Source organism: Chrysochloris asiatica, unplaced genomic scaffold (genome assembly GCF_000296735.1).
Source record: "Chrysochloris asiatica unplaced genomic scaffold, ChrAsi1.0 scaffold00172, whole genome shotgun sequence".
Taxonomy (NCBI): domain Eukaryota; kingdom Metazoa; phylum Chordata; class Mammalia; order Afrosoricida; family Chrysochloridae; genus Chrysochloris; species Chrysochloris asiatica.
In genome coordinates this window covers 2,294,625-2,319,938 of record NW_006408690.1, presented here as the reverse complement: position 1 = coordinate 2,319,938, position 25,314 = coordinate 2,294,625, and the positions used below count along the sequence as shown (strand labels likewise).

Here is a 25,314-nt window from a genome sequence, read left to right as displayed (position 1 = left end):
GAACTGCTGACCTTGCGATTCGCAGCCCGATTCGTAACCACTATACTACCAGAGCTTCCTCCTAGCACTATAGGGCTCACAATATACATCTTTAACTTATCATGTTGTTGTTATTGTTATTGTACCTTAAAATAATATGTTCATACCATTTTGCATATAAAACCCTTGTTGTTGTTGTTAAGTGCTGTTGAGTTGTTTCAGACCCATAGCGATGCTGTGTAGGGTTTCCAAGCAGTTCAAACAACTTTGTAGTCTGATGCATTAGCCCACAGCACCATACCAGGACTCCCTTAGAACTGTGCATTTATCCTTTTTCTCTCCTGTTCCTTTGATATTATTATTTTAATACATTTTAGTTCTATATATGTTATAACCCTGAAATACACAGTTGTACTTATGGCTTTAAGCAGTAACTTTTTAAAAAGATGCATAAAATATAATATCAAAGTTCTTCATTTCTTTTTGTAGGTCTCAGTTTCCATGTGGAATCATTTTCCTTTAGCCTGAAAAACTGACAATTTTTTATAGTGCAGGTCTCTGGTATCCCTTTTTTTAAAATCCCTTTGAGGAAAATATGTGTATTTATTTTTACTTCATTTCTGAGTTATATTTTCACTGGATACAGTATTATAAGGTTGACAATATTTATATATTTGTTGTTGTTGTTATGTGCCGTGGAGTCGGTTCCGACTCACAGTGACTTTGTACAGGGTTTCCAAGGCTGTAAGTCTTTACGGGAGCAGAAAGCCTCATCTTTCTCCTGCAGAACAACTGGTAGTTTCGAACTGCTGACCTTGCGGCTCGCAGACCGATTCGTAACCACTACGCTACCAGAGCTTCTTCATATATATATATATAGATATAGATAGATAGATAGATAGATATTAATTTTTTTTTTTTTTTTTTTAGTTTGTATTGTGAATTGAGTGATAGTTTACATGGGAGAACATCAGTTTTACTCTCATTGTTTCATTGCAATGATTACAATCTCCTCCATGCATCATCATACAACAGTATTTGCTTCTCTTCCCTCTGTTTTTTTGTGAGGATGTACACAAAAACACTCAGGAATATATAATAATGTAAACAACCAGAGGACACATTCTGCAAGCCTGCCTCCTGGCCACCAGCACCTGGCTGCCAGCACTCAGCTGCTCTGTCTCTCCATGTCATCATCTCTTACCTCCATCTCTGGTGTCGTTGCTTCTCTGGATAGGGTCCCACATTCTGCTCATGCTCTTCTCCCTTGATGGTCCTAAGACACTCTGTTCCTGAACTCTAAGATTAACTACTCCCCCTTTATGTTACAAAAGCTTCTACCTTTACAGTGTGACAGTCGCAATTAGTCATGACAACACTCACTTCAATTGTATTTTTCTTTCGATACTTTAAAGACATCATTCCACTGCATTTGGTGAAAAATCAGTGGCCACTCTTGTCTTTGTCCCCTCTATAATAATGTATCATTTCCTCTGCTACATTTATAATTTTTCTCTTCTTTGTATTCATATTCAATGATATGATTATGATATATCTAGTATGATTTTCTTTGTTTATCTTAGTTGGTTTTTTGTTTGTTTTGTTTTGTTTTGTTTTGAAACTTCTTGGATCTGCATCTTCATTGTGTTTATCAAATTTGGGGAAATTTCAGTGCTTTTAAAAATAATAATATTGAATCCCTTCCTCATATCCTTGGTTGCATTGGTCATTTTTGTCTCTGAATGCTTCAATTTAGATACCTCTTATTTTGCTGTCTCAAGTTCACTGGTATTTTATTCTGCATATTTAATCTGCTATTAAATTTCGTGTATTTTTCACTCTTGTTAAGTGTTGTTGACTTGGATCCAACAGAATGAAACACTTCCCAATCCTATGCCATCCTCACACTCGTCCCTTTGTTTGAGCTCATGGCTATAGCTGTTACACTGTGGGTACTATATTTTCCAGATCTCGAAGTTATATTTTAAAGTTTTTTTTAACAGTTTACAATTCTTTCAACATTATGTTCTTGTTTCCTTTAAACGCTTGCATCTGTTTCTATGGACTGATTTTTCTTCTGATAATGGGCAACATTTTTTTGTTTAAAGAGCAAGAAGGAAAAACAGTCTAAAAGTATTCCATTGTAATCTTCTAACCCCAAAGTGACTGTAAGTAATTGGCTGGCTGTTCTGTTGCAAGTGCACCAAATAACATTTTTTATCTAAGAGTTAGGAAAAGTCATTCTGTCCTTTGAAACAAGGAAGAAGTCATCTTGCCAGGCTGTTACTCCACTGCAATCATGCCCTGCCAAAGGGAGGAAGGAAGACAAGGCTATGCTGTCACCGCAATTTAGAATCCTAGCTCCCACTCTGACCTGGTGTCTCCTGGCCCCTCACGCAAATACAAGCCTGCCATGGCTTCAAGTTTCTTCTGTTTATATGGGTTAATAGCTGAACACATAGAAACCACCTGTTCAGTCTACCTCATCTTTCTCTCACCTATGCATCCCTTCCTCCTTCTTCATGCCAGGCCTTACCTTATTACATACAAGTAGAAAAACAAAATAACCAGAAGGGTGAAAACGGCTGTGTGACTTAAAGTGTCACTGAATTTCACATGTAGGAAATGTTGAATTGCTGTATGTTTTACTGTGAATATTTTCCACAACCAAAAATAAACTAAACTATGTTTTTAATTATCATGTAAATGCTAAATTGCTTTGGCTATAAAAAGAAACAGAATAACCAATAATGCATGCTATATAAAGCTAGTATTTATGTGTAAGAAAACCACTATGATGACCTGCAATGTGCATTTGAGAGGCTTTATGACTGCTTATTGAATTTCTGTTCTTCCAAATGACACCTGTAATTTCAAGTCTTTGATCTTTTGAAAAGGATATAATTTCAAAGAGAAAAATTACTATAATTGGAGAGCAATGAGAGAAACCAATGTCACGATTAAGACTGAACCAATCAGAAGTAATTCAAACGAATAACAGAAGGCAGCTTCTAGCACCACCATGAATGAGCAATTACAGCTCAGACTGGATTGTGAGGGAAAGGGTCTTTTAACAGAAAGATGTCCTAATCTGAATTTTGCTTCTGTTATGCCTAAAGGCACACTATACAAATAACCCCTGAAAGTAAAAACTGGATGCCTTTCAAACTCACAATGTGGCTGTTCATCCAGCCAACAATGGGAAAATTCGCTTTCTCTCAGTTTTTCCCTTTGTGTTCATCACTATCAAATTCTTCATTCTAGACTGATTTAAATCAAGTCTAACTTTTGCTCTACCAGTTCAGGTGGTATGCATGTTGTAGAAACCTAATGAAGCTCTCAAGAACTCCGGTAGCATAGTGGGTTATGTGTCAAGCTGCTGACCACAAGGTCAGCATTTCAAAACTATCAGTTCCATGGGAGACAGATGAGGCTTTCTGCTCCTGTAAAGATGTACAGCTTCGGAAACCTTATACAGGGATCCCTGGTAGTGCAGTGTTTAAACACTCATCTGTTAACCTATAGGTAGATGGTTTAAACCCACTAGCCACTCCAGGAGAAGTTTGTGGTACTTTACTTCTATTAAGATTGCTGTTGTTGTTAGGTACCATTGAGTAGGTTCCAACTCATAGTGACCCTTTACAGGATTTCTGAGGAGTAGCTGGTGAATTTGAACCAATGACTTTGTGGTTTAACCGACCTTTTGGTCCAGTACTTGTCCTACAGTGCCACACCAGGGCTCCCCATGAAGATTCCAGTCTTGAGAATTCTGTCACAGAGGATCATTATGAATCTGAATCAATTCTCCAGGAACAGGTTTTAATGAAGACCTCACTCTTCTAGCTCCCCCATCCCCACTACTGAGCCCAACACCAGATACTAGGAGTTAAAGGAAGCACACAGGCAAAAGGCATACCTGAAGCATAGTACAGTATTTCAAAATGAAGCAGACATTTAAAAAATTGATTCTCCATTAGAAAAATCTAAAATACTAAGTAGCAGAAATAGAAATCCCCACAATCGATGAAAAAACAAATCTGTTTCCACCACAAGAAAGTTTCTACCCCTTCTCTTAAAGAGTCCCATTGTAAGTTTGTTACTTGGATTTCAGAGAGTTAACAACTAGTGGTGATTTCAGTCAACCTGGGCAACATCTAAAATCTAAAAATGTGCCTACAGAACATTAGGAAAAAACTAATTCCTTAAGAGTTGTGGAGATTGTAATCATTGTAATGAAACCATGAGTATAAAACCGATGTTCTCCCATGTAAACTAGCACTTAATTCACAATAAAAGCTAAAAACCAAAATTGTGCATATTGTCCACGCTCAAAAATGTATAGAGTTAAAAAAAAAAAAAAAATCAATAAAAGTATGCCATGGAATTGGTTCTGATTCATAGCAACCCTATGTAAGGCTTCTAAGGAGCAACTGGTGGGTTTGAACTACTAACCTTGTGTTTAGCAGTACAGTGCTTACCCTACAATGCCACACACAAAAAAGGAATATTTTAATTAAAAAATGAAATAAGTCATTTGAAAACTGAAATAGCAGAACTAGATAATAAACTGCCCAACAAGAGCTGCGAAAATATTGCTGTTTTTAAAATATCAATGTTGGGTTGAAGTATAAGAGAAAGTGCTTAGAGGTGAAGAGTCACAGGGCAGGAATTCGGGCTAGCAATCATCTACCACATCACATACCAGGCGGATGGCATTGAGTGTCCTGCCTCATTCAGATCTCCCTCTAAAGCATGCCTTTTTAAATGAGGAATAAATAAGGTTTAAAAACATAAGAATATATAACACCAGATGGCTTCAGAAAGTTCATGAAAAATTCCACGATCTTTTAATTCTATATTCCACAAACTTTATGACATCCCACCATGCTGTAGGATAAGCACTAGACTGCAAGGTAGGTTTGCATCACAGGGTCAGTGCTTCAAACTCACCAGCTTCTCTTCAGGGTTGCTATGAGGTGGAACGGACTCAATAGCACTTAACAACAGTCCAAGAAACGACAATATACAACCTTTAAGATGTTGATTTGCATAAGACGCCTGTCACTGTTAACACAGCTCTCTGGGTAACAATGTGAGCTCTTTGACCACTCTTTTTGGAAATAATTTACTTGGACATTATTATTATGATAAGAGGTACCATTAGCAGTCATTTTGTGGGATAAAGTATTGATATCACAAGCCAATTTTCTGTAAAGTGCCTCTAGAACAGCACCTGTACCATTCACATTTATGTATCAGATAATTGTACTAAAGCCACTTAGGTGTACATGTAATTTGTCTAATCTACATATGCAAATCAATGACCTTATATTCAGTGTGCCACTTTCTCACTTCCTTTATGCTTTTCATTCATAATTTCTAAGTTCAGATAAATTTCCAGTATGGCATATTGTTATAATTTATTCTTTTTTGAAAAAGACATTTAGGAATATATGCATTATATGTTTCTGAGGGTAAAATGTAAGGATATGAAAAGGCGGCAAAATGGCAGACTAAGCAGAAAGGCTGCACAGACCCTCTACAACAGAGATACGGAGAACTAAATGAAAGAGAAGTAGACTTCTGAGCTTCATATGAAGGGATAGAGAAGTGGACTAAATTCTTACTAGGAAAGAGAGCTGAGCAGGCATGGCAAAAAAAAGGAGAGATTGGTGATATGAGCTGGCAACCAGACAAGTACAGCCATCTGGAGCTTTCATGAGCTGCTTCAGAGACAAGAAAATGTATCAGTGTTGCAGAAACATACCTGTGGCTTGAACGGACAAAGAGGTTTGGCCGTGGCCAGCTCCAATCTGCATACATTCCCAGGGAACCTCCTGCCCTCCTGGCTGTCATAGTCACATCAAAGTTGTGTGGTGAGCTAACAGCACCAACCCTGGCATCTGGAATCAGGACCATGGACTAGAGGGACCTCACCCTTGGCTCCCCTCTGGGAAAGAAATTCCCTGTTCCCCTGCTGTTCTGGAGGACTGCATGAACTGCTTCCTGAGTAATTGCCTAGAACAGACATGACATAGCCCTCCAGGAACTTCATATAGGATTGAGTATTACCATCTTATCCCTTACCCACCCATGACATGAGGTCCATAGCTGGCAGCAGACCTCAGAATTCTCTCCTCTCAGGTCTTACACCAGCCCTATTTTTACCCCCTTTCATTGTTTTTGCTTCTTTATTCTTTCTCCCTTGCCTTAGTCTCTCTTGCTTTCTCTCCTTTCTCTCTCCGCTTTCATTTTTTATTCTTTTATTCTACTTCTCTTTGCCAACCACTGCTGTTTCTTTCTTTCTTATTTTTTAAATCCCTCATTTGTTCATTTATTTATTTTACTGCTTTTAAAAAAGGGAAAGCCCTTTTACTCATTCCTTTCCCTAATTGTGCTTAGATCTTTTTCTTTCTTTTACCTTTTTATTATCTCATTTTTCTCTCCCTCTTTTCTCTCTTTGGTTTGTATTCTTCTTCTAGCTGTTGCTTTTTTTCTTCTTTCACAGTTGTTTGCTGGTTTATGTTTGTTTTCCTTCTCTCTTGTGGGAGTGTTTTCTCTTATTGCCTCACCTGACCGCAGACAGCAACTGTAGTCCAACAGCTCAGCCACAACCGTAACCTCTACAACCCGTCCCCCTCCCCCAAATAGAACAAGAGTCAATACCAGATGCTATATACTGGATCAACAACAATAATCAGCACCAGCCAGATCCATCCTAAACTGAACTGCATGAACAGTGATTAGAGAATGGTACACAAGCTCATCTCCTGATCATACTCACCATGAGGCAGTTGGTAAATGTCTAAAAATACAACAACATACAACCATCTGTTAAAAACAAATAACAACAACATCACACTGTCTCAAAAGCAACAGACAATTTCTGTTCACACAAAGAAACAAGATAGTGTTTAAAACAAGTGACCAACAGGAAGAACTAGAAAACAGTTTTGAGGGGAAAACTTGGAACTACCTGAAAAAACAATTCAATTGAATGATATTTAGGTACAGCCACAGGATTGACTGAAATTTGAGGAAAACAAGGAAGAATTTAGGAAAGCATGATAGGAAAAATCTAACAAAATAGATAGGGAACTGCAGACAATACAAAATTTGCAAATAGAAATCCAGAAGATTAATACTAAGAATTCAGAAGTGGACAATATATTGAAAGGGCAAAGGAGTAGATATGAATCAATGGAAACATACATCAATGAACTTGAAGTCTGTCAATACCAATAAACTAGAAGGACAATCTGAAAAAAAAAGAAGAAAAAAAATCTGAAGAAAGCCTAAGATTCACGTGGAACAACATAAAAAGAGATAACTGACAGATGATTGGAATTCCAGATCAAGGAAAGACAAAGAAAGGCACAGAAAAAGGCAGTGGAAGACCTGTTGAAAGAAAATATCCCTAACATCATGAAAGTAGAGACAATCACCATTCAAGAAGCTGAATTAACCCCAAACAGAACAGACCCCAAAAGAAAATCACCAAGATGTAACACAATCAAACTCTTCAAACTCAAAGACAATGAAAGAATCTTGAAAGCAGCTTTGAAAAAATGAGAAGTTGCCTGCAAAGGAGAATCAATAAGAATAAACTCTGATTTGTTAGCAAGTAAGAAGGCAATGGAAAGACATACAAAATTCTGAAAGAAAACAAAGTACCAACCAAGAATCATATACCCAGAAAAACTGTCCTTCAAATATTACAGTGAAATTAGAACATTGTCAGATAAACAGAAAATAAAGGAATTTGTAAAATCCAGGTCAAATTTACAAAAAATACTAAAGGGAATCTTTTGCACTGAGAACCAACAACAGCAGACAACAACTGAACATTGACATACATAGAAACACCACCCATAATTCACCCAGATATGGAAGCACCCAAAGTAAAACAAACCTAAAAGACTGAAAATAGAAAATGAGAAATATCAATTTATAATGAAGATGTAGACAGAGCAAAAACAGGGAAAAGTATAGTTACAGAATCTTTAAATGGCGAGGAAGTCAAGGAGATTCCAAGATAAAACAGACTGTTTTAAACTCAAGAAGAAATTAATAAATTACAGGGTAGCCTCAAAGAAAATTAATATACTTTCGCATCAGATCAGGAAAAGGAAAAGCCTTGAAGATCTTGTAAACACTAAACAATAACAGTGAAGAAATTGACAAGAAAATGCACCAACAAAATAAACTCAGCACTGATAAATATGTGGAACAAAGAAAACTGTGACACCACTAAAAAATACAGCAAAATGACTCCAATCAAATCATAACTACTAATATATACACTGAGCATTAATGGATTAAATGCATCATTAAAGAGGCAGAGTAGCAGAATGGATATGAAAACAGGATCCTTCAATGTTCTGTCTGCAAGAGGCCTTACACACAAGGACAAAAACAGATTAAAAATCAAAGGATGAACAAAATACACCAAGCTAATGGCAATCCAAAATGAGCAGCAGTGGCAATATTAATTTCTAATTAAATGGACTTTAAGACAAAACCAGCATAGCAGACAAAGAAGGACATTGTCTCATGATTAAAGGAGCAACAGAACAAAAAGACAGAGCCATAATAAATATCTATGCTCTCAGTGAAAAAGCTTCAAAATATATAAATGAAATTCTAATAGCATTAAAGAAAGAAATAGAAACTACAATAATAATTGTTGTTGTTGTTAAGTGCTATCGAGTCGGTCCAATCCATGGCGACCTTATATAGGGTTTCCTGGTTCAAGCTAGGGTTAGTGAGCTTGAACCACTGACATTGCAGTTAAAACCACCTTTGCAGTCTTGTGCATTAACCCACTGTGCCATACCAGGAATTCACAATAATAGTAGAAGGTTTTAATATACCACTTTTGATGAAAAACAGAACAAATAGAAAGAAATTCAACAAAGATTCTGAAGAACTGAACAACATAATCAACCAACTTGTCCTCACAAAGCTATGCAGAGCACTCAACCCAACAACAGCACAATGTACATTCTTTTCCAGCACACATGAACATTCTCCAGAGTAGATCATATGTTACACCACAAAGCAAGCCTGAATAAATTTTAAAATATTTAAATACTCTAAGACATCTTTTCAGATCACAATAATATAAAATTAGAAAATTCAGAGTAAGATCAAGGAAACAAAATCAAATACATGGAAAACTGAATAAGACCCTGCTGAGAAGGTACAGGGTAATAGACCAAATGAAAACAAAACAAGAAAATTCCTTGACTCAAATGAGAATGAAAATACAGCAAAACCTTTGGGACACAGTAAAAGCAGTGCTTAGAGGGCAATTAACAGCAATAAATACATATATCCAAAAAGAAGAAAGAACCAATATATACACATTAATTTACAAAAAGACCAGAAAATAAGCCTACAGTAACCAAAAGAAAAAAAATCATAAAGATTAGAGCAGAAATCAATAAATTAGAATACAGAAAAACAATAGAAAATATCAACAAGACAAGAAGTTGGTTCCTTGAAAGGCTTAATAAAACTGACAAACCACTAACTAATAATAATAATAATAATAAAAGATGCCAATAACATGCATAAGAAATTATATAGGTGACATCACAACAAAACCAATGATAATAAAAAGATAATGACAGAATACTATGAAGAACACAAAGCAATTTATAAGTATAACATAATCCCAATCTGTTCTTCAGATGATCTCTAAATTCAGGTGGAATAAATTCAAGGTCATATTTTGGTTCTCATAGACTTGTTTGCATTTTCTTCAGCTTCAGTTTGAATTTGCATATCAGTAATTGATGGTCTGTTCCACAGTCTGCCCGTGGCCTTGTTTTCACTGATGATATGGAGCTTTTCCATCTTCTCTTTCCACAGATGTAGTCAATTTGATTTCTATGTGCTCCATCTGATGAGGTCCATATGTAAAGTTGTCTGTTATGCTGTCTAAAGAAGGTATTTGAAATAAATAAATCATTTGTTTTGCAGAAATCTATCAGGATTGGAGGAAGACTCATTTACAACCTGTGATATGCAGATGATACAACCTTGCTTGCTGAAAGTGAAGAGGACTTGAAACATTTACTGATGAAGATTAAGGAACATAGCCTTCGGTATGGATTGCATCTCAATGTCAAGAAAACAAAAATCCTCACCACTGGACCAATAAACAACATTCTTATCAACAGAGAAAAGATTGAGGTTGTCATGGACTTCATTCTTCTTGGATCAACTATCAACACTTGCGGAAGCAGCAGTCAAGAGATCAGACGGTGTATTGCATTGGGCAAATCTACTGCACAGGAACTTTTTAAAGTGTTGAAGAGCAAAGACGTCAGCTTGAGGACTAAGGTGTGCCTGACCCAAGCCATGGTATTTTCTATAGCCTCATATGGATGTGAAAGCTGGACAGTGAATAAGGAAGATTGTAGAAGAATTGATGCCTTTGATTTGTGGTGTTGGAGGAGAATACTAAAAGTGCCATGGACTGCCAAAAGAACCAACAGATCTGTTTTGGAAGAAGTGCAGCCAGAGTGTTCCTTGGAGGCCAGGATGGCTAAGCTTCGTCTCTCATACTTGGGACATATTGTCAGGAGGGAACAGTCGCTAGAAAAGGATGTCGTGCTGGTAAGGTGGAGGGTCAGAGAAAAAGAGGAAGACCCCCAACAAGATGGATCGGTCAGGTGGCATCATTGATGGTATCGAGTATAGCAGTGGTAGTGAGGTTGGCCACAGGATCGGACACTGTTTCTTTCATTCTGCTGTGCATGGGGTCACTATGGGTTGGTTCCAACTCGATGACACCTGACAACAACAACAACAATCCCAATCTAGATTCCAACATCATTCTTTAAAGATATAGAAAAACTTATATGGAAAAGAAAGAGACCTCGGATAAGCAAAGAACTCTTTAAGAACAAAGTTGGAGGCCTCTCACTCCCTGATCTCAAAATATACTACACTGCCACAGGGTTCAAAACAGCTTGATACTGGCACAGCAAAAGACACACATTTCAATGGAACAAAATTGAGAGCACAGAAGTGAATCCATTTACATACCATCAGTTGATTTTTGACAAAGGGCCAAAACACATTAAATAGGAAGAGATAGGCTCTTCAACAAATGGTACTGGCAAAACTGGAAACCCATTTGCCTAAGAATGAAACAAGACCCTATCTTGAGCTATATGCAAACACAAACACAATGTGGTTTAAAGACCTAACTGTAAAACTTAGAACTATAAAGATTATCAATGAAAATACAGGGGCAAACTTAGGGGCTCTAACAAACAGCATAATACACTATCAAACATTTTAAAACACACAAACAGCAGAAAATAAAATAGATGACTGGGAGCTCACAGAATTCAGACATTTATGTGCATCAAAAAATTTCGCCAAAAGAGTCAAAAGGGAAAACTTTTTTTGCAACGATATATCAGACAAAGAATAATCTCTAAAACTTATAGAAAACTACAACACTTCTACAATAAAAAAACAAAGAGCCCAATTAAAAAGGGGCAGAGGACATGAATAGACAGTTCACCAACGAAGATATTCAGGCACATGAATAAGCATATGAAGAAATGTTTGCAGTTATTAGTCATTAGAGAGATGTAAATCAAAACAACAATATCAACTCACACCATCATTAATAGCAACGTTAAAAAAAAAAAAAATCAGAAAACAACCAATGCTGGCAAGAGTGTGGAGAGACTGAGATTCTTCTACATTGCTGGTGGGGCTGTAAAATGGCTCTGGAAAACGGTATGCCACATTCTCAGAAAATTGGAACTAGAGCTACCATATGACCCAGCAATCCCTCTGTTTGATATATAGCCACAAGAAATAAGAGTCATGACACGAGTAGACATAGGAACACTGATGTTCATCACAGCACTATTCACAACAACAAAAAGATGGAGGCAGCATAGATAAGCAATGGCATTCCCAGCAAAGGAAGCATGGATAAACTTTGGTACAGATGCACAATGGTTGAAGAATAATGATGAATCTGTGAAATACTTCATAATATGGATGAAACTGGAGGACATTATGCTGAGTGAAATAAGTCAATCACCAAAGGACAAATATGAGACAACTATTGTAAAAATTCAAGAAAGGGTTTTCATATTAAAAGAAACATTTTTTGTTGGTTACCCGAAGGAAGGGAAAGGAGAGCAATTCATTGGTTAGAAGGTTGTTGTTATGTGTCGTGGAGTTGGTTCCGACCCATAGTGACCCTGTACAGGGTTTCTGAGGTTATAAATCTTTATGGGAGTAGAAAGCCTCACCTTTCTCCCATGGAACAGCTGGTAGTTTCAAACTGCTGTCCCTGAGGTTCGCAGCCTGATTTGTAACCACTACACTACTAGAGCTCCTAGGTTAGAAGGTAGACACATGTTAACTTTGGTGACAGAGAGGGCAATATACAAGAAGAGGGAGATTGGCAGAAGAATGATGAAGATAGGTGAAGACACAGAGAGGCATACATGGGCTAAAGGCGATAGAGGTAATTAATGATATATACACAAACTTGGAACAACAGTATTCTATGTGTAGATACATGTACAGAGAGACACAGGCTTAATGGACATGGGAGGAAAAGTGGGATGTATGTATAGTTATATATCCCAGAAAAATATGAGTTTGAAAGAGGATCCTGGTGTGGCACTGTATGATAAGCACTAGACTGCAAGGTCTGCTTGCACCACAAGGTTGGTGGTTCAAACTTAAGAGCTGTTCCTTGGAAACTCAATCAGGTACATTACTGACTCAACGGCATTTAACAACAACAGAAAAGAAGCAGGATAACTCTTGCTGCAAGGAGGGGACTGCAAATCACTGAGATGAAATAAAGTTTATGATGTATTAAATGCAAAACTGATGAGCTTGTCTATAAACTTTTACTCAATTCAAAATAAAGTTATATATATAAATATAAAACTTTATATATGTATATATATATATACCAAAAAAGGTGTTACATCTCTACTGATACATTATATCAGGACACTACTTCACTTGTACTGGATGCACCAAACTATTTTAATCAGTCTTTTCTGCTTTCTCAAATGATCATGTAACTAGGATCTGGAGTCTCCAATGCTCTTATGATTCCAAGTGATAATACAAAGAAATGTCATTATGATAAGAATAAACGTTTGGTAGTCATAAAAGAAAATGACTAATCTCATTCATTCTTTTTCGAACCTCTTGGCAAAGCTTTATAACTTGATTCCTTGCCTATTTAGGCCAAGGCAGAATACCTGAATTCCCATTTAAAGGCTAAACGACCAATGATTGATTTTCCAGGAAAAATGCATTATTGAAAAAAATGCAAAACTTTACTCAATACTACATCAAGCATTGGGTCTCAAATATATAAACACAAGCATGAAGCAGACTCTGAATATTCCAGTAACTTTAGGCAAAAAGATTTAACTTCATGATTTATATTCTATTACTTGGATAATTCAGGAGCCCTGGGAACATAGTAGATTATGAGCTGGGCTGCTAAGCAAATGATCAGCAGTTCAAATCTACCAAGTTACTCTGCAGGAGAAACATGAGGCAGTGTGCTCCTGCAAAGATTTACAGCCTCAGAAACTCTGCACCGGGTTACTATGAGTTGAAACTGACTCAGTGGCACATGACCACCAGCATCACTTGGATTGTTGTTAAGAGCTGTCGAGTCTGTTCCGACCTGTTGTTGTTGTTGTTAAGTGCCGTGGAGTCGGTTCTGACTCATAGCGACCCTGCACAGGGTTTCCGAGGCTGTAAATCTTTACAGGAGCAGAACGCCTCATCTTTCTCCCACGGAACCGCTGGTAGTTTCGAATGCTGACCTTGCAGTTCACTACCCGATTCGTAACCACTACGCTACCAGAGCTCCTTGATCTATACAGGGTCGCTATGGGTCGGAACCGACTCGATGGCACATAACAACAACAACAACAACAACGCTACCAGAGCTCCTTGACCTGTAGCTACCCTGTATAGGGTTTCTGAGGAGAGCTGGTGAGCTTGAACTGCCGACTTTATGGTTCAAACTGACTTTGCAGTCCAGTGCATTAACCCACAGCGCCACACCAGGATAACTGAGTTTAAATCAATAAAGTTTGAAATCTGTTCTAATATGTGATTTAAAATTTAAGCTATCTTACATTTTAGTAGAATCATTTTAAGACACTTGGTTGACAAAAATATAAAGTATGGAAACAATGTACTTTGCAAATGATTATAAGGCTACTACAAGAAAACCAAAAGAACATTCAAAAAAGAAAAAAAAATCAAATGCTAATAAAATTATGAAAGCCACAAAAAATGTATACTGTTGTGTTAGTCTACTAGTTGTGTTTATTGTTTTAAATGCCATCAAGTCAGTTCCAACTCATAGAGACCCTGTATAGGGTTTTAGAGGAGTGATTAGTGTGTTTGAACCATCGACCTTTCAGTCAGCAGTCCAATGCTTATCCTACAGCGCCACACCAAGAGTCCAAAAATGACGTTTACTAGCCCTAAATTTGAAAAGAGGAATTTTTAATAATTATTACAGATCATATTAGTGCAAATTTGAAAAATAATGTTCAGTGAAAGTCAGAAAAATGCATTCTTCTAGGACTCAAAGTTACTTTAGTAATCTTCTAGAACCACTGGCTTAGAGAAAATTATCCAAATGCAAGAAAATCTACTCTCAGAACTTGAGAAAACAGATCCTGTTGCATCCTATTAGAAATTTATTCAAGTCAACACCATTTTTAGGGAGTTTTTTTCTCATAAATACCTTGTCTCATTGTTTAGACCATGAATAGCCAGCGAAAACAAAAACAGAAAAGTGTTCATCATTTGTGTCTTGCTTACATCAAATTTCTCTTATATTCTATCACCTGGCACAGAGCCTTAGTCACATATCAGTTGAACAAATTATGGATGAATAAATAAATATAATGAAGTCCTTTTTTAGCATGCTTTCCTGCAGTAACAAAAATAATCCAAGTTTATTTATTTATTTTTTAAATTTTTATTTTTTTATTGTGGAGTTGTTTCAATCTTTATTACGAACATGACTTTTCTTTTACCTTAGGATGATGGCAAGGCCCAAACTGGGCACCTTATTAGATCACTTCTGACTGAGGATATAACCAATCAGAAGCACACTATACAAGAATTGTCTAACGGGATTTATACATTTTAGTAGACTCCTGGGTGGTCCAACAGTGAATGTGCCTGGCTGCTAGCCAAAAAGTTGGAGGTTCCAGTCTACCCAGAATGGTAATCAATTGGAAAGCAATTATAAATTCTAACAGATAAATGGTTAGTTGAGAAATTCCGTTATATCAATATTAAAACCACCGTGACAATGTCTACCTATATAAATAATGTTGAAACACTTACCTCAAGAACCAACCAGAGCTTATCTCCATTTGCTTTATCTTTCTTAAAATACATCCCATAGAATCTGACCACATTAGGGTGGTCAGAAAGTGTTTTCAAGATGTTATACTCTGCTTCAATCTCTTCATCAATATCCTAGATTTAAAAAGTTATAAAATGAGAAGTCTGAAAAAATGTAAATAATGTCAAAGACATTTTATAGACTACCAAAATAGAATTTAATTTTGCAAAGCAAGCTCAGAATAGTTTTTACTGTGCTCAGTATTACGTATTAAAATTTCACATTACATTGTCTAAGGGAGAGATGGATATTCTTGTGCTTATTAAATACATCTCAAATTATGTTAATTTTACTGAATTGGAAAGGGATAAATAAATGGGTAGAATTAAGATTATTTCTGTTTTCAATTAAGGTGAAACCTATATGGAGTCCTGGTGTGACGCTGTAGGGTAAGCTCTGCACTGCTGCTAATCACAAGGTTGGTGTTCAAACCCACTAGTTGTTCCAGGAGAGAAAAATGAGGATTTCTACTCCTGTAAAGGTTTACAGCCTCAGAAACCCTATACAGGACCATTATGAGTGAAAACTGATTCTATGGCACTCAACAACAACATATGGAATGAAGTTCCCCAGGTGATTTTGATTTCTTTGCAATCTTAATTTATAGTAGCGAAGCCATGGATTTAGGAGCTCTGGTAGCATTGTTGTTACAAATCGGGCTGTGAACTGCAAAGTCAGCAGTTCAAGACTACCAGCTGCTCTGTGGGAGAAAGATAAGACTTTCTGGTCCCGTAAAGATTTACAGCCTCAGAAACCCTGTTCAGGGTCACTGTGGGTCGGAACTGGCTCAACAGCCCATAACAACAACAAACCATGGATTTACAGTAGAAACTTTTAGGATCAAGAAGTTAGTTCATTTTGTTTCTTTGAAATACAGGCATTTGTGAGATATAAAAAACTAATAATACCTGCAATAAATTCTGACTTCTCAACAAAAGTAAGATAGAACTCAATTATATGAAATGACCCCTAGTTAGCTAAAAGTCCATTAATCACACTGGGAGGAGTATAAGAGTTAAAGGCTATTTACTATTGCTACATACACTATTCTGTAATAATGGTACTATTATTGAATGAATGGTACTATTTCCATGAATATATATATAGAGAGAGAGATAAAGAGAGAGAGAGAGAGACTTGACAGAGGGTATTTTGACATATGTATTTACCTGGGTTAATGTGATGGACTGCAAGGTCAGTATAAATTACAAGGGCGGCCACTCCTTGGAAACCCTATACAGAGTCGCTATGAGTTGGAACTAACTCTACAGCACTTAACAACAACAACAGCATACTGCAAATGGTGGCTCTGAACAATACACAGTAAACTGAGAACCACAAAGTTGGTAGTACGAGCATACCATTCACTCCCTGGGAGAAAGATGAGTCTCTCTGCTCCTGTCAAGATTTACAGCCTTAGAAACACTATACAGGGTCACTATGAGTCAGAACCAACTAGACAGCGCACAGCAGAAGCAGCACAGTGGAGCATATAGGACACGAAGTGGTGAAAACGTCTTAACCATAACCAAATACCCTGAGGGAATGGGTCACTGGGCCTAAGGACCCGAGACTATACAGTCTTAGAGAACATTAAGCTCAATTGATATAAATAGTCCACAGAAACAATGTTCCACATCCTGCTTTGGTGAGTAGGAATTGGGGATTTACAAGTTTGAAAGAGGACACATAAGGTTAATTTATTTGTCTTTTACCATCCAGAGCAAATAAGAGTGAAAAAAAAACCAACAAAAAAACACGGAAATTATTTGTTTAATAGACTCTGAGACCAGACGAACCAGATGGTGCCCAGCTACTACTGACCATTCTGAAAGGGACCACCATTGTTATTGTTGCTGTTAAATGCCATCGAGTCGGTACTGACTCACAGCGACCTTATGCACCATTAGAAGGTACTTAATAGAGTGGGAGAAATAAATGTAAAAACAACTCAAAAGTATTTAAAAGGCCAGGCTTACTGGCAGATGGAGACTGGTGGAAAACCTCAGACTACGGCCCTTAGTCACCCTTCAGGCCAAGAATTGAACTGACTTCAGTGACTCAATTTTCAGCCAAACAATAGAGAGGTTTATATGCTGAAGAATAACACTAGCAAGGCACACACTTCTTAAAATAACCAGCCACTTGAAATCAAAGGGCATCATTTTCCAAGGACAAAGTTCAGAAAGTAAGAAGGGGTAGAAAAGAAGGAGGAATGGAAACAGGAAGGAAGTGGAAAAAGTGATGTTATATTTTGGGTATTACAGTCAATGACAAATTGTAAAAATTCAATGTGTACTAAATTTTTGGATGGAAAACTGGTTTGCTCTTTAAAGTTTTCTCCCAATTCAAAATAATAAAAAATAATAAAAGCCCATTAATCAGAAATAGAACAGATTGCTTTCTTGTCTTTAAAAATATAATATAGCAACTTAGTCATATCTCAAGAAAACTACATATACATGAAAAACTCACAAAACAATAAATATGAAAAAGTCTTATTGCTCTTATATTAACATGAGATGCCTAAGTTGTTTTAAATGAAATATCGTAGAATCACAAAGCTAGGAAGAATTTAGATCAGCACTTCATTTAAAAAGGAAAAGTCAGGTTCAGAGAGGTGAAGAAGTTGTAGAGTTGGTTAATGAAAGATAAAGGAGAAGATGCTAAATGCACTGACTTCTGTTCCTCTCATTTCACCCCTCTTGTGATAGCACTGAGGCTTTGAATCAACTTTATTGGTCAAGATTCTCAGTAGTTCAGCTTAAGCCGTACTTATCCCCCATGATGTAACCTAATATAATGTAGTCATCTCCATGATGAGATCTGCTCTGAGCTGCCAGTCAATTGATAGAAAGTTTCCAATACATCAGACACTCAGACAAAGCTTGCTTGCTTTTTGTTGGGTTTGGATCCTGCATATAGCTTCCCAATCTGACTGCCAGTTCATTGGATTGGAGCCAGTGACCTGCCATATTACCTGCTGGTCCTGGGCGTCATCAGCAGCCTGCCATCTTATCTGATGATCTTAGATTAATTTTACTCCGAGGCTAGAGCCTGCCATCTGACCTGTTAATTTGGGGCTCATCCAGCATGACATCTGACCCAAAGTCTTGGAACTAGCCTGCTTCTACAAACTGTGTGAGTCATTCCCTTAATATAAACCTAGGTGTGGTTGTTGTTAAGTGCCATTACTTCAGTTCTGACTCATATTGACCCTGTACAGGATTTCCAAGGAATAGCTGGTGGGCTTGAACTTTCCAACTTGTGATTCAAAGTCCAGTGCTGATATGTTAAACTTTTGTTGGCTACACTCTTATCTGCACTTTTCATTCAAGGTCACTGCTATGCAGGTATGAATGTGGACATCTGTAAACAAAATTTGGACTGATACTCTAATGAAGGTAAAAGTTTCTTTAAAAAAATCGTTACTGGTGAAGAGACATGGATTCATCACTATGAACCTGAAAGTAAATAGCAGAGTTTGGAATGGAAACATTCTTAATTGCTGACCAAGAAAGAGTTCAAAAGTCAAGCATCAGCTGTAAAATTGATGCTTATAGTTTTCTAGAATTCTCAAGGGAGGGCCAGCATTTGAACACCATGAGGAAAAAGCTTCAACAATCAACAGAGCTCTTTACAGTGAGATGCTCAAATTTGAGATTAAAGGCAGAGGCCTGCTCTCCAAGGGCTCTGTGATCTTGCACAATGCACTTCTCCACATCTCTGGTCACACTCTAGACACTCTGCAAAAACTTCATTTTGAGATGTTAATGCATCCTTCCTATAGTCCTGATCTTGTTCCATCAGACTTTCACCTGTTTGGTCTCCTGAAAGCAGCCCCTCAAAGACAAAGATTCACCTCTGATAAAGAAGTTAAGACAGCAGTACATTCATGGCTCACAGCTCAGCCTAAAACCTTTTAAAATAAGGGAGTACTAAAGCTTGTTGAAAGATGGACAAAGTGTATTGAAAAGCATGGAGATTATGTTGAAACAGGATGTATTTGTCTTTTATTAAAATTGATTAAAATAAATTCTAAAGCTAGAGTGCGGATAATTTTTTACTCCCCCTCGTATACAGTATGTTGTTAAGTGCCGTCTACTTGGTTCTAACTCATAGCGACCCTATATAGGGTTTCCAAGGAGTGGCTGGTGGATTTGAACTGTCAACCTTGCAGTTAACAGTCTGGTGCTTACCCAACAGCACCACACCAGGACTCCAAAAATATTTATATATTAAAAAAATTTTATATTTATATTTTATATAAGCTTCACTGGTTTTGCTTCTCTAAAAAAACCCAGCATAAGATGCCTCTCTTGGAAAGAAAATTATTAGTTTAAAATGCAATATGTATATTTATATTTTATATAGGCTTCACTGGTTTTGCTTCTCTCTTGGAAAGAAAATTACTAGTTCAAAATGCAAAATAGTATGACTCCTTTAATAAAAAAGCTACTCTTTGTGAAATGCTTGGCTGCATTTAAATTTATTTTATTAAGATTATAATCTCTTGGTTATAAATTGTTTTTATTTGACTTGTGACATGATGAATGAGCAGTAAATAATTCTTAGAAAATCATATATGTATTGTGATAAGAATAAAAGCAGCAAAAGAACAAGTTTAATAGTATAGTTATGAAATCCACATCTTTCATTAAACAGCAGTATGAAATATATTTTTTAAGGTTTGTAGTATCCCATACAAGGATAAGCTATTACAGAATAATAGCTGCATGCATTCATAAACCATTTATTCTTCTCCATCAAGAATTAGGGGAGTGTGAGACACATTCTGATTATGGGAACAGCCATCAAGATCAGCATGAAACCTATTCTCTTGCCTCCATGAACCCCAATCCCTAAAAGGAACAGCTAGACCTAAATGGCACAGTCACTTGAAAGACTTTAACTGTGTCTGTTCCCCCATTTAAAATGGTAAGAAATTTCCAATAGAAAAATGTGATGACATCCAGCATCAGTTAAATCTAACTAAGCATGTGATTGTTGCTAAGTGCCATCGAGCCATTTCCAACTCATAGTGACCCTTATAGGGTTTCCAAGAAGTGGCTGGTGGGTTTGAACCACGAACCTTACGGTTAATAATCTACTGTTTATCAGACAGCGCCACACCAGGACTCCAACCTAAGCATAGTGCTTCTCATTTTTCTTTTTTCCATCATACCTAATTTATTACTTTAAAATAACTCCTCTAAAATAATATGGATACAAAACAATACAGGTAGTCCGACTGATTATTATAAGAACAAACAAATTACTCGCCCAGGAGACATCAAGACAAGTGGTTGGGTCCCCTCAGTGCAAACCCCCTTCAAAGACTAAGACCCAATGGGAATACACGCTCTGATTGGTGACCACATTCGTCACCGATAAGGGGAAGTGAGAGAAAAGCTGCAATGAAGCTGCGAGCTAAGCCCTACAACGTTCAATAGACTCCTGTGAACCCGGGTGGAGACCTGGTTGGCCAGCAGTGTGGTAAGACCTGGGGACTCTTGGGCCCAGAGTCAGTGACACAGCCACAGAGGACTAGAGTGGAGAGTGAAGCGTCCAGCTGATAAGAAGAGAGGGCATATGCATAAGAACACCCACACTTGCAGATAATACCCACTTGACCTGGCTTCAATGACTGGATGATCAGAGCTCAACTAAAAGAAGAAAGAAAAGGAAAAAAAGAGTAATCTGATATAATTTGATGAACTTGACCTATACCTATGGATGCAGTAGCTCAAAAGAGGGAACAAATCTCTACAGTGAGGATCATTCCCACCCCCTCCATACACAGAGTGGACAGGGATGTGCAACTTGGACACTGGCTACCCAAAATGGGGTGGAGGGAGGGTGGGCTACAAAGGCAGGAAGTAACTGACTTACAAGCTTTCAAGAGGGAACCTAGGTCCAGAGGGCATGGAGGAATGTAGAATCTCCATTGAGTAATATCCAATCTGTTTGGGCAGGGCTGATGAAAGTAAATGCGGATAGGTCTCTTGTGATACAATAGTGAATAATTGTTATCAGGACTGACTTGTGAGGGTTGGAAATATAAAGATAGATGTTTTATAGCAAAGGCGGGGAGTGACTAACTTTGCAGTCTAGAAGCGTAGATCCCTGGGACCATCAAGGGAGAAGAGCAAAGAGCGGGACCCTACCCAGAGAAGCAGTGACGCCAGAGATGGAAGCAGAGACAATGATATGGGGAGAGATGGAGCAGCTGGGTACTTCAGACCCAGAGAGGGAGAGGGGCTGTGTGCTGTGTGTGTGTGTGTGTGTGGTGGTGGTGGTGGGGGGGGATGACCAGGCTTGTAGTGTATACCCTTTGGTTGGTTGATGATGCATGGAGGGTATGGTAATCATGGCAATGAAACGATATATGATAGGATGAATGTAAAGCTAATGAGCTAATGTTCTCCCATGTAAACAATCACATAATTCACAATAAAACATTAAAAAAAAAATAATAAGGGACTTTGTATAAGCTTTTATGAAAAATAAATGATCAAAAAGAACAGAGCAGAAATGAAGTAAGGCCAAGAAACCTTTCTCGGTGTCCTCCAGTTTGCTAGTGGCAGAGCTGTGCCGAGGACCTGGGACTTCCGTGTCTCCAAGCACGGAGACATCAGACTGTTCTTCCTTAAAATGTCCAACAGTCAAGTATCTGGACAACTAATTCGAAATAAAAGTCTTGGGATTACTTGATCACATAGCTCATTCTGGTTCACCCAAATTTTACGAAAGGATTACATTCTGTCCCATTAGTCTGAAGATATTCCCCAAACTACCAAGAAACAGAATTCCCAGGAATCAGAATATCAGCAATCTCTTAATACTCTAAAGGGAAAACAAAAGGGTTAGTCAGTTCCCTTATAACAACTACTACTGCAAAATATGCAATGGGGAGAACCCATTGGGGTCTTACTTAAAAGCAAAGTACAGGGGGATTGCAAATGAAGCTCAAATCTTCATAACAAGGAACCTTAATATGAATATAAATCAATACTATTTCTGCTTTAGAAACATACAAACCTGAAAGTGGATTTATTTCACTTCTTTGAAATAAAGTTAATTTAAAAGTTCCTTCTGGTTTAGCTAAAGAAAAATTTTATCCAAAGCCCAAATAAATGCAGCAAAAAAGAAAATTAGGTCAAGATGACATTTTAGGATTACTTCTAGATCTGCGAATTCTTACAATTTTGTGAAATTTAAAAATATTATTATGCAGAGAGCTGCATTGATTTACATGTTTGTGTTTGTTAATTTATTCATTTATTGAACACTTGTTGGGGGCTATTATATATATTAAATATACAAGCCAAGAGAAGCTAACATTTTTACATATTGTTTCCGTATTTTTAAAAAATTGTAACTTGTCTTTGAATGACCTTGTGAAAAATGAATCAAGATCCATTATCACCAACTGTTTAATGAATTAACACAGATAAAACAAAATTCATTAGGGAAACGTTGTATGGCACTCACATGGATTGGATCCAGAATTTTGACTGCTGCTTTCTGGCCATTTTTCTTATTCAGCACTTTAAAAACTTTCCCGTAAGTTCCTTTGCCGATTGTTTCAGTGATTTCCCAAGTATCAGAGGGATCCGGAAAGTTATCAAAGATCATTTTTTTCCCAATTAATGGAAGCATCTCGAAGTTTTAATTCACTGGAGAGAAAAAGTATAGAATGTCATCATATTTCACTGAGAAGATTAAGACGTACATGCATGTATTTTTCAGTGTCACTGAGTTGGTTCCAGCTCATAGCAACCCTTTAACAGGGTTTCCGAGGAGCGGCTGATGACCCTGCTGTTCAAAACCGACCTTGGAGTCTAGTGCATTATCCCACAGCACCACACCAGGATTCCACCATATGTATCGTTTACCCAGTATTTATACTTGTAGGATGGGGGAAAAATATCACAGTAACCAAGAATACTTTGGAGTCATAAAAAATTTTAATTTAGATTCTTCTTTTTGAAAAAAGATGACTATGTCTTATAGTGATTTTTAAACAGGATTTTATTTCTATGTTTAAAAGAAATTATTAGCAATTAATAACTTTTTTTTTTCAAAGGGCTCAAGCATTTAACGACAGTGAGGATGGCACAGGGCCATGTCTTGTTTTGTTCTGTTGTGCACAGGATCACTGTGAGTCTGAGCCCACTCAACTGCACCTATATACAACAGTACTTTTTTTCAGATGAACAGAAAATACATTTTTAAATCATTCTGATTTACTTCTTTATACTCAGGTAATGCTTGGAGGATAAGCGCTTGACAGCTGTCATGTCAGTGGTTCAAACCCACCAGCTGCTCCTCAGAAACCCTATTCAGAGTCACTATGAGTCAGAAGCGACTCAGTAGTACTTAACAACAGTAACAATAACAGTGTATAGAATCAAAATTTTTATGAGTCTTGCTGTTAAATACTGTCCAGTTGGTTCTAACTTATATGGTTTCCAGGAGCTGCTGGTGGGGTTAAGTCACCGAGGATCTTGTGACTAGCAGTCCAGTGCTTATCCTACAAGACCACACTAGGACTGTTGCTGTTGTGAATTGCCATCGAGTCAATTGCGAGCCATAGCGACCCTGCATAGGGTTTCCGAGGAGCAGCTGGTGAGCTTAAACCACTGACCTTGCAGTTCAAATGGCTTTGCAGTCTGGTGCATTAACCCACAGGGCCACACCAGGATTCCAGGATTAGAGGTGGCAAACTTCAACTTCCCATCAAAGCAAACCTGACTCTTAGGTGATCCTGTCTTCTGTCACTATATGTAAAACCCAACAATGCTTTTAATATGACGCTTCCTTAACATAACTTACAAGGTTCATCAGAATATGGTCTTCTTACTTCCCTAGCCTCATCTCTCTTCTCTCATACATTGTGATCCAGTCACCCTGGATCTTTCAGTTCATTTTCATCTTGCTTGAGAGTTTTAATATTTGCTGTCCCTTCCCACTCCAACCAGAACGTCTTTGCTAAAATCTAATTCCTACTTATCTTTCAATGTTCTGCTTCGCTGTTACTTCCTCCATATGTAATCATTCTCCACTCCATTTTGGTTGCATGGCCCATTCTCAATGCTCTGATAGAATGCCAAATCTACCTTTATCTGAAACCATTACCTTTATACCTACTGCCTAGCAAAGTAGCAAATTCATTAACCAAGAGGTTAAGTGGCTTTCTAAAGGAGACTATGTATGTATGTATGTATGTATGTATCTATCTATCTATCTATCTATCTATCTATCTATCTATCTATCTACCTGCCTACCTATTATAGTAAGATTGTAGATTTCTTGACTTCCAATTAGTGCTCATAATGTTCCATGTTTTATTTTCTATATTATATCCAATTGCTTCTAAAAAATTACTCCCCAAAAATAGCAATTAAACAAAAAAGGAAAGACAGAAAACAAGACAAGCCATAGAACCATGGGCTCCCAGCACTTCTGGTAAGCCCCACAGTTCAACTGTCTATGTAAAAACACATTGCTTTTCAGTGTTAAAAAAACTGAGTATAGTCGTGTTTTGTTGGTATGTGTATGCACACACATAGGAACAGATTTATTAATCCAGATGTGTTAATATTAGCCCATGAAATTCACCTATCTGACCACACTAACAACTTTTCAACTTCATCCAATACATTGATTTTCACCTCTTCATATATATCAACTCTCTTCAGTCTTCATTCCCTCCTTCTCCACCATAGATTCCATGGATTGCCTTATCTTAACTCCCTTGTTCACACTGTCAGCATCTCTGACTACTTTCTCCTGGGGGGGAAGCAATGACATTAGTTAACTATATTAGTTAACTACATTAGTTAATGACATACGTTAACTACATCTCCTTTACA

General features: G+C 37.3%; 1 protein-coding gene across 1 annotated transcript in view; it reads right to left on the bottom strand.

Annotated features, from left to right (window-relative positions):
- The window catches only part of MYO3A (myosin IIIA), a 410,482-nt gene extending 387,384 nt beyond the window's left edge, over window positions 1-23,098 (bottom strand). Inside the window, exons 1-2 of the mRNA XM_006871683.1 lie at window positions 22,931-23,098; window positions 15,376-15,510 (exon numbers count right to left, since the gene is read on the bottom strand). Of these exons, the coding sequence (XP_006871745.1) occupies window positions 15,376-15,510; window positions 22,931-23,098 (303 nt within the window). The remainder of the gene's footprint in view (window positions 1-15,375; window positions 15,511-22,930) is intronic.
- Between the last annotated feature and the right edge of the window lie 2,216 nt (window positions 23,099-25,314).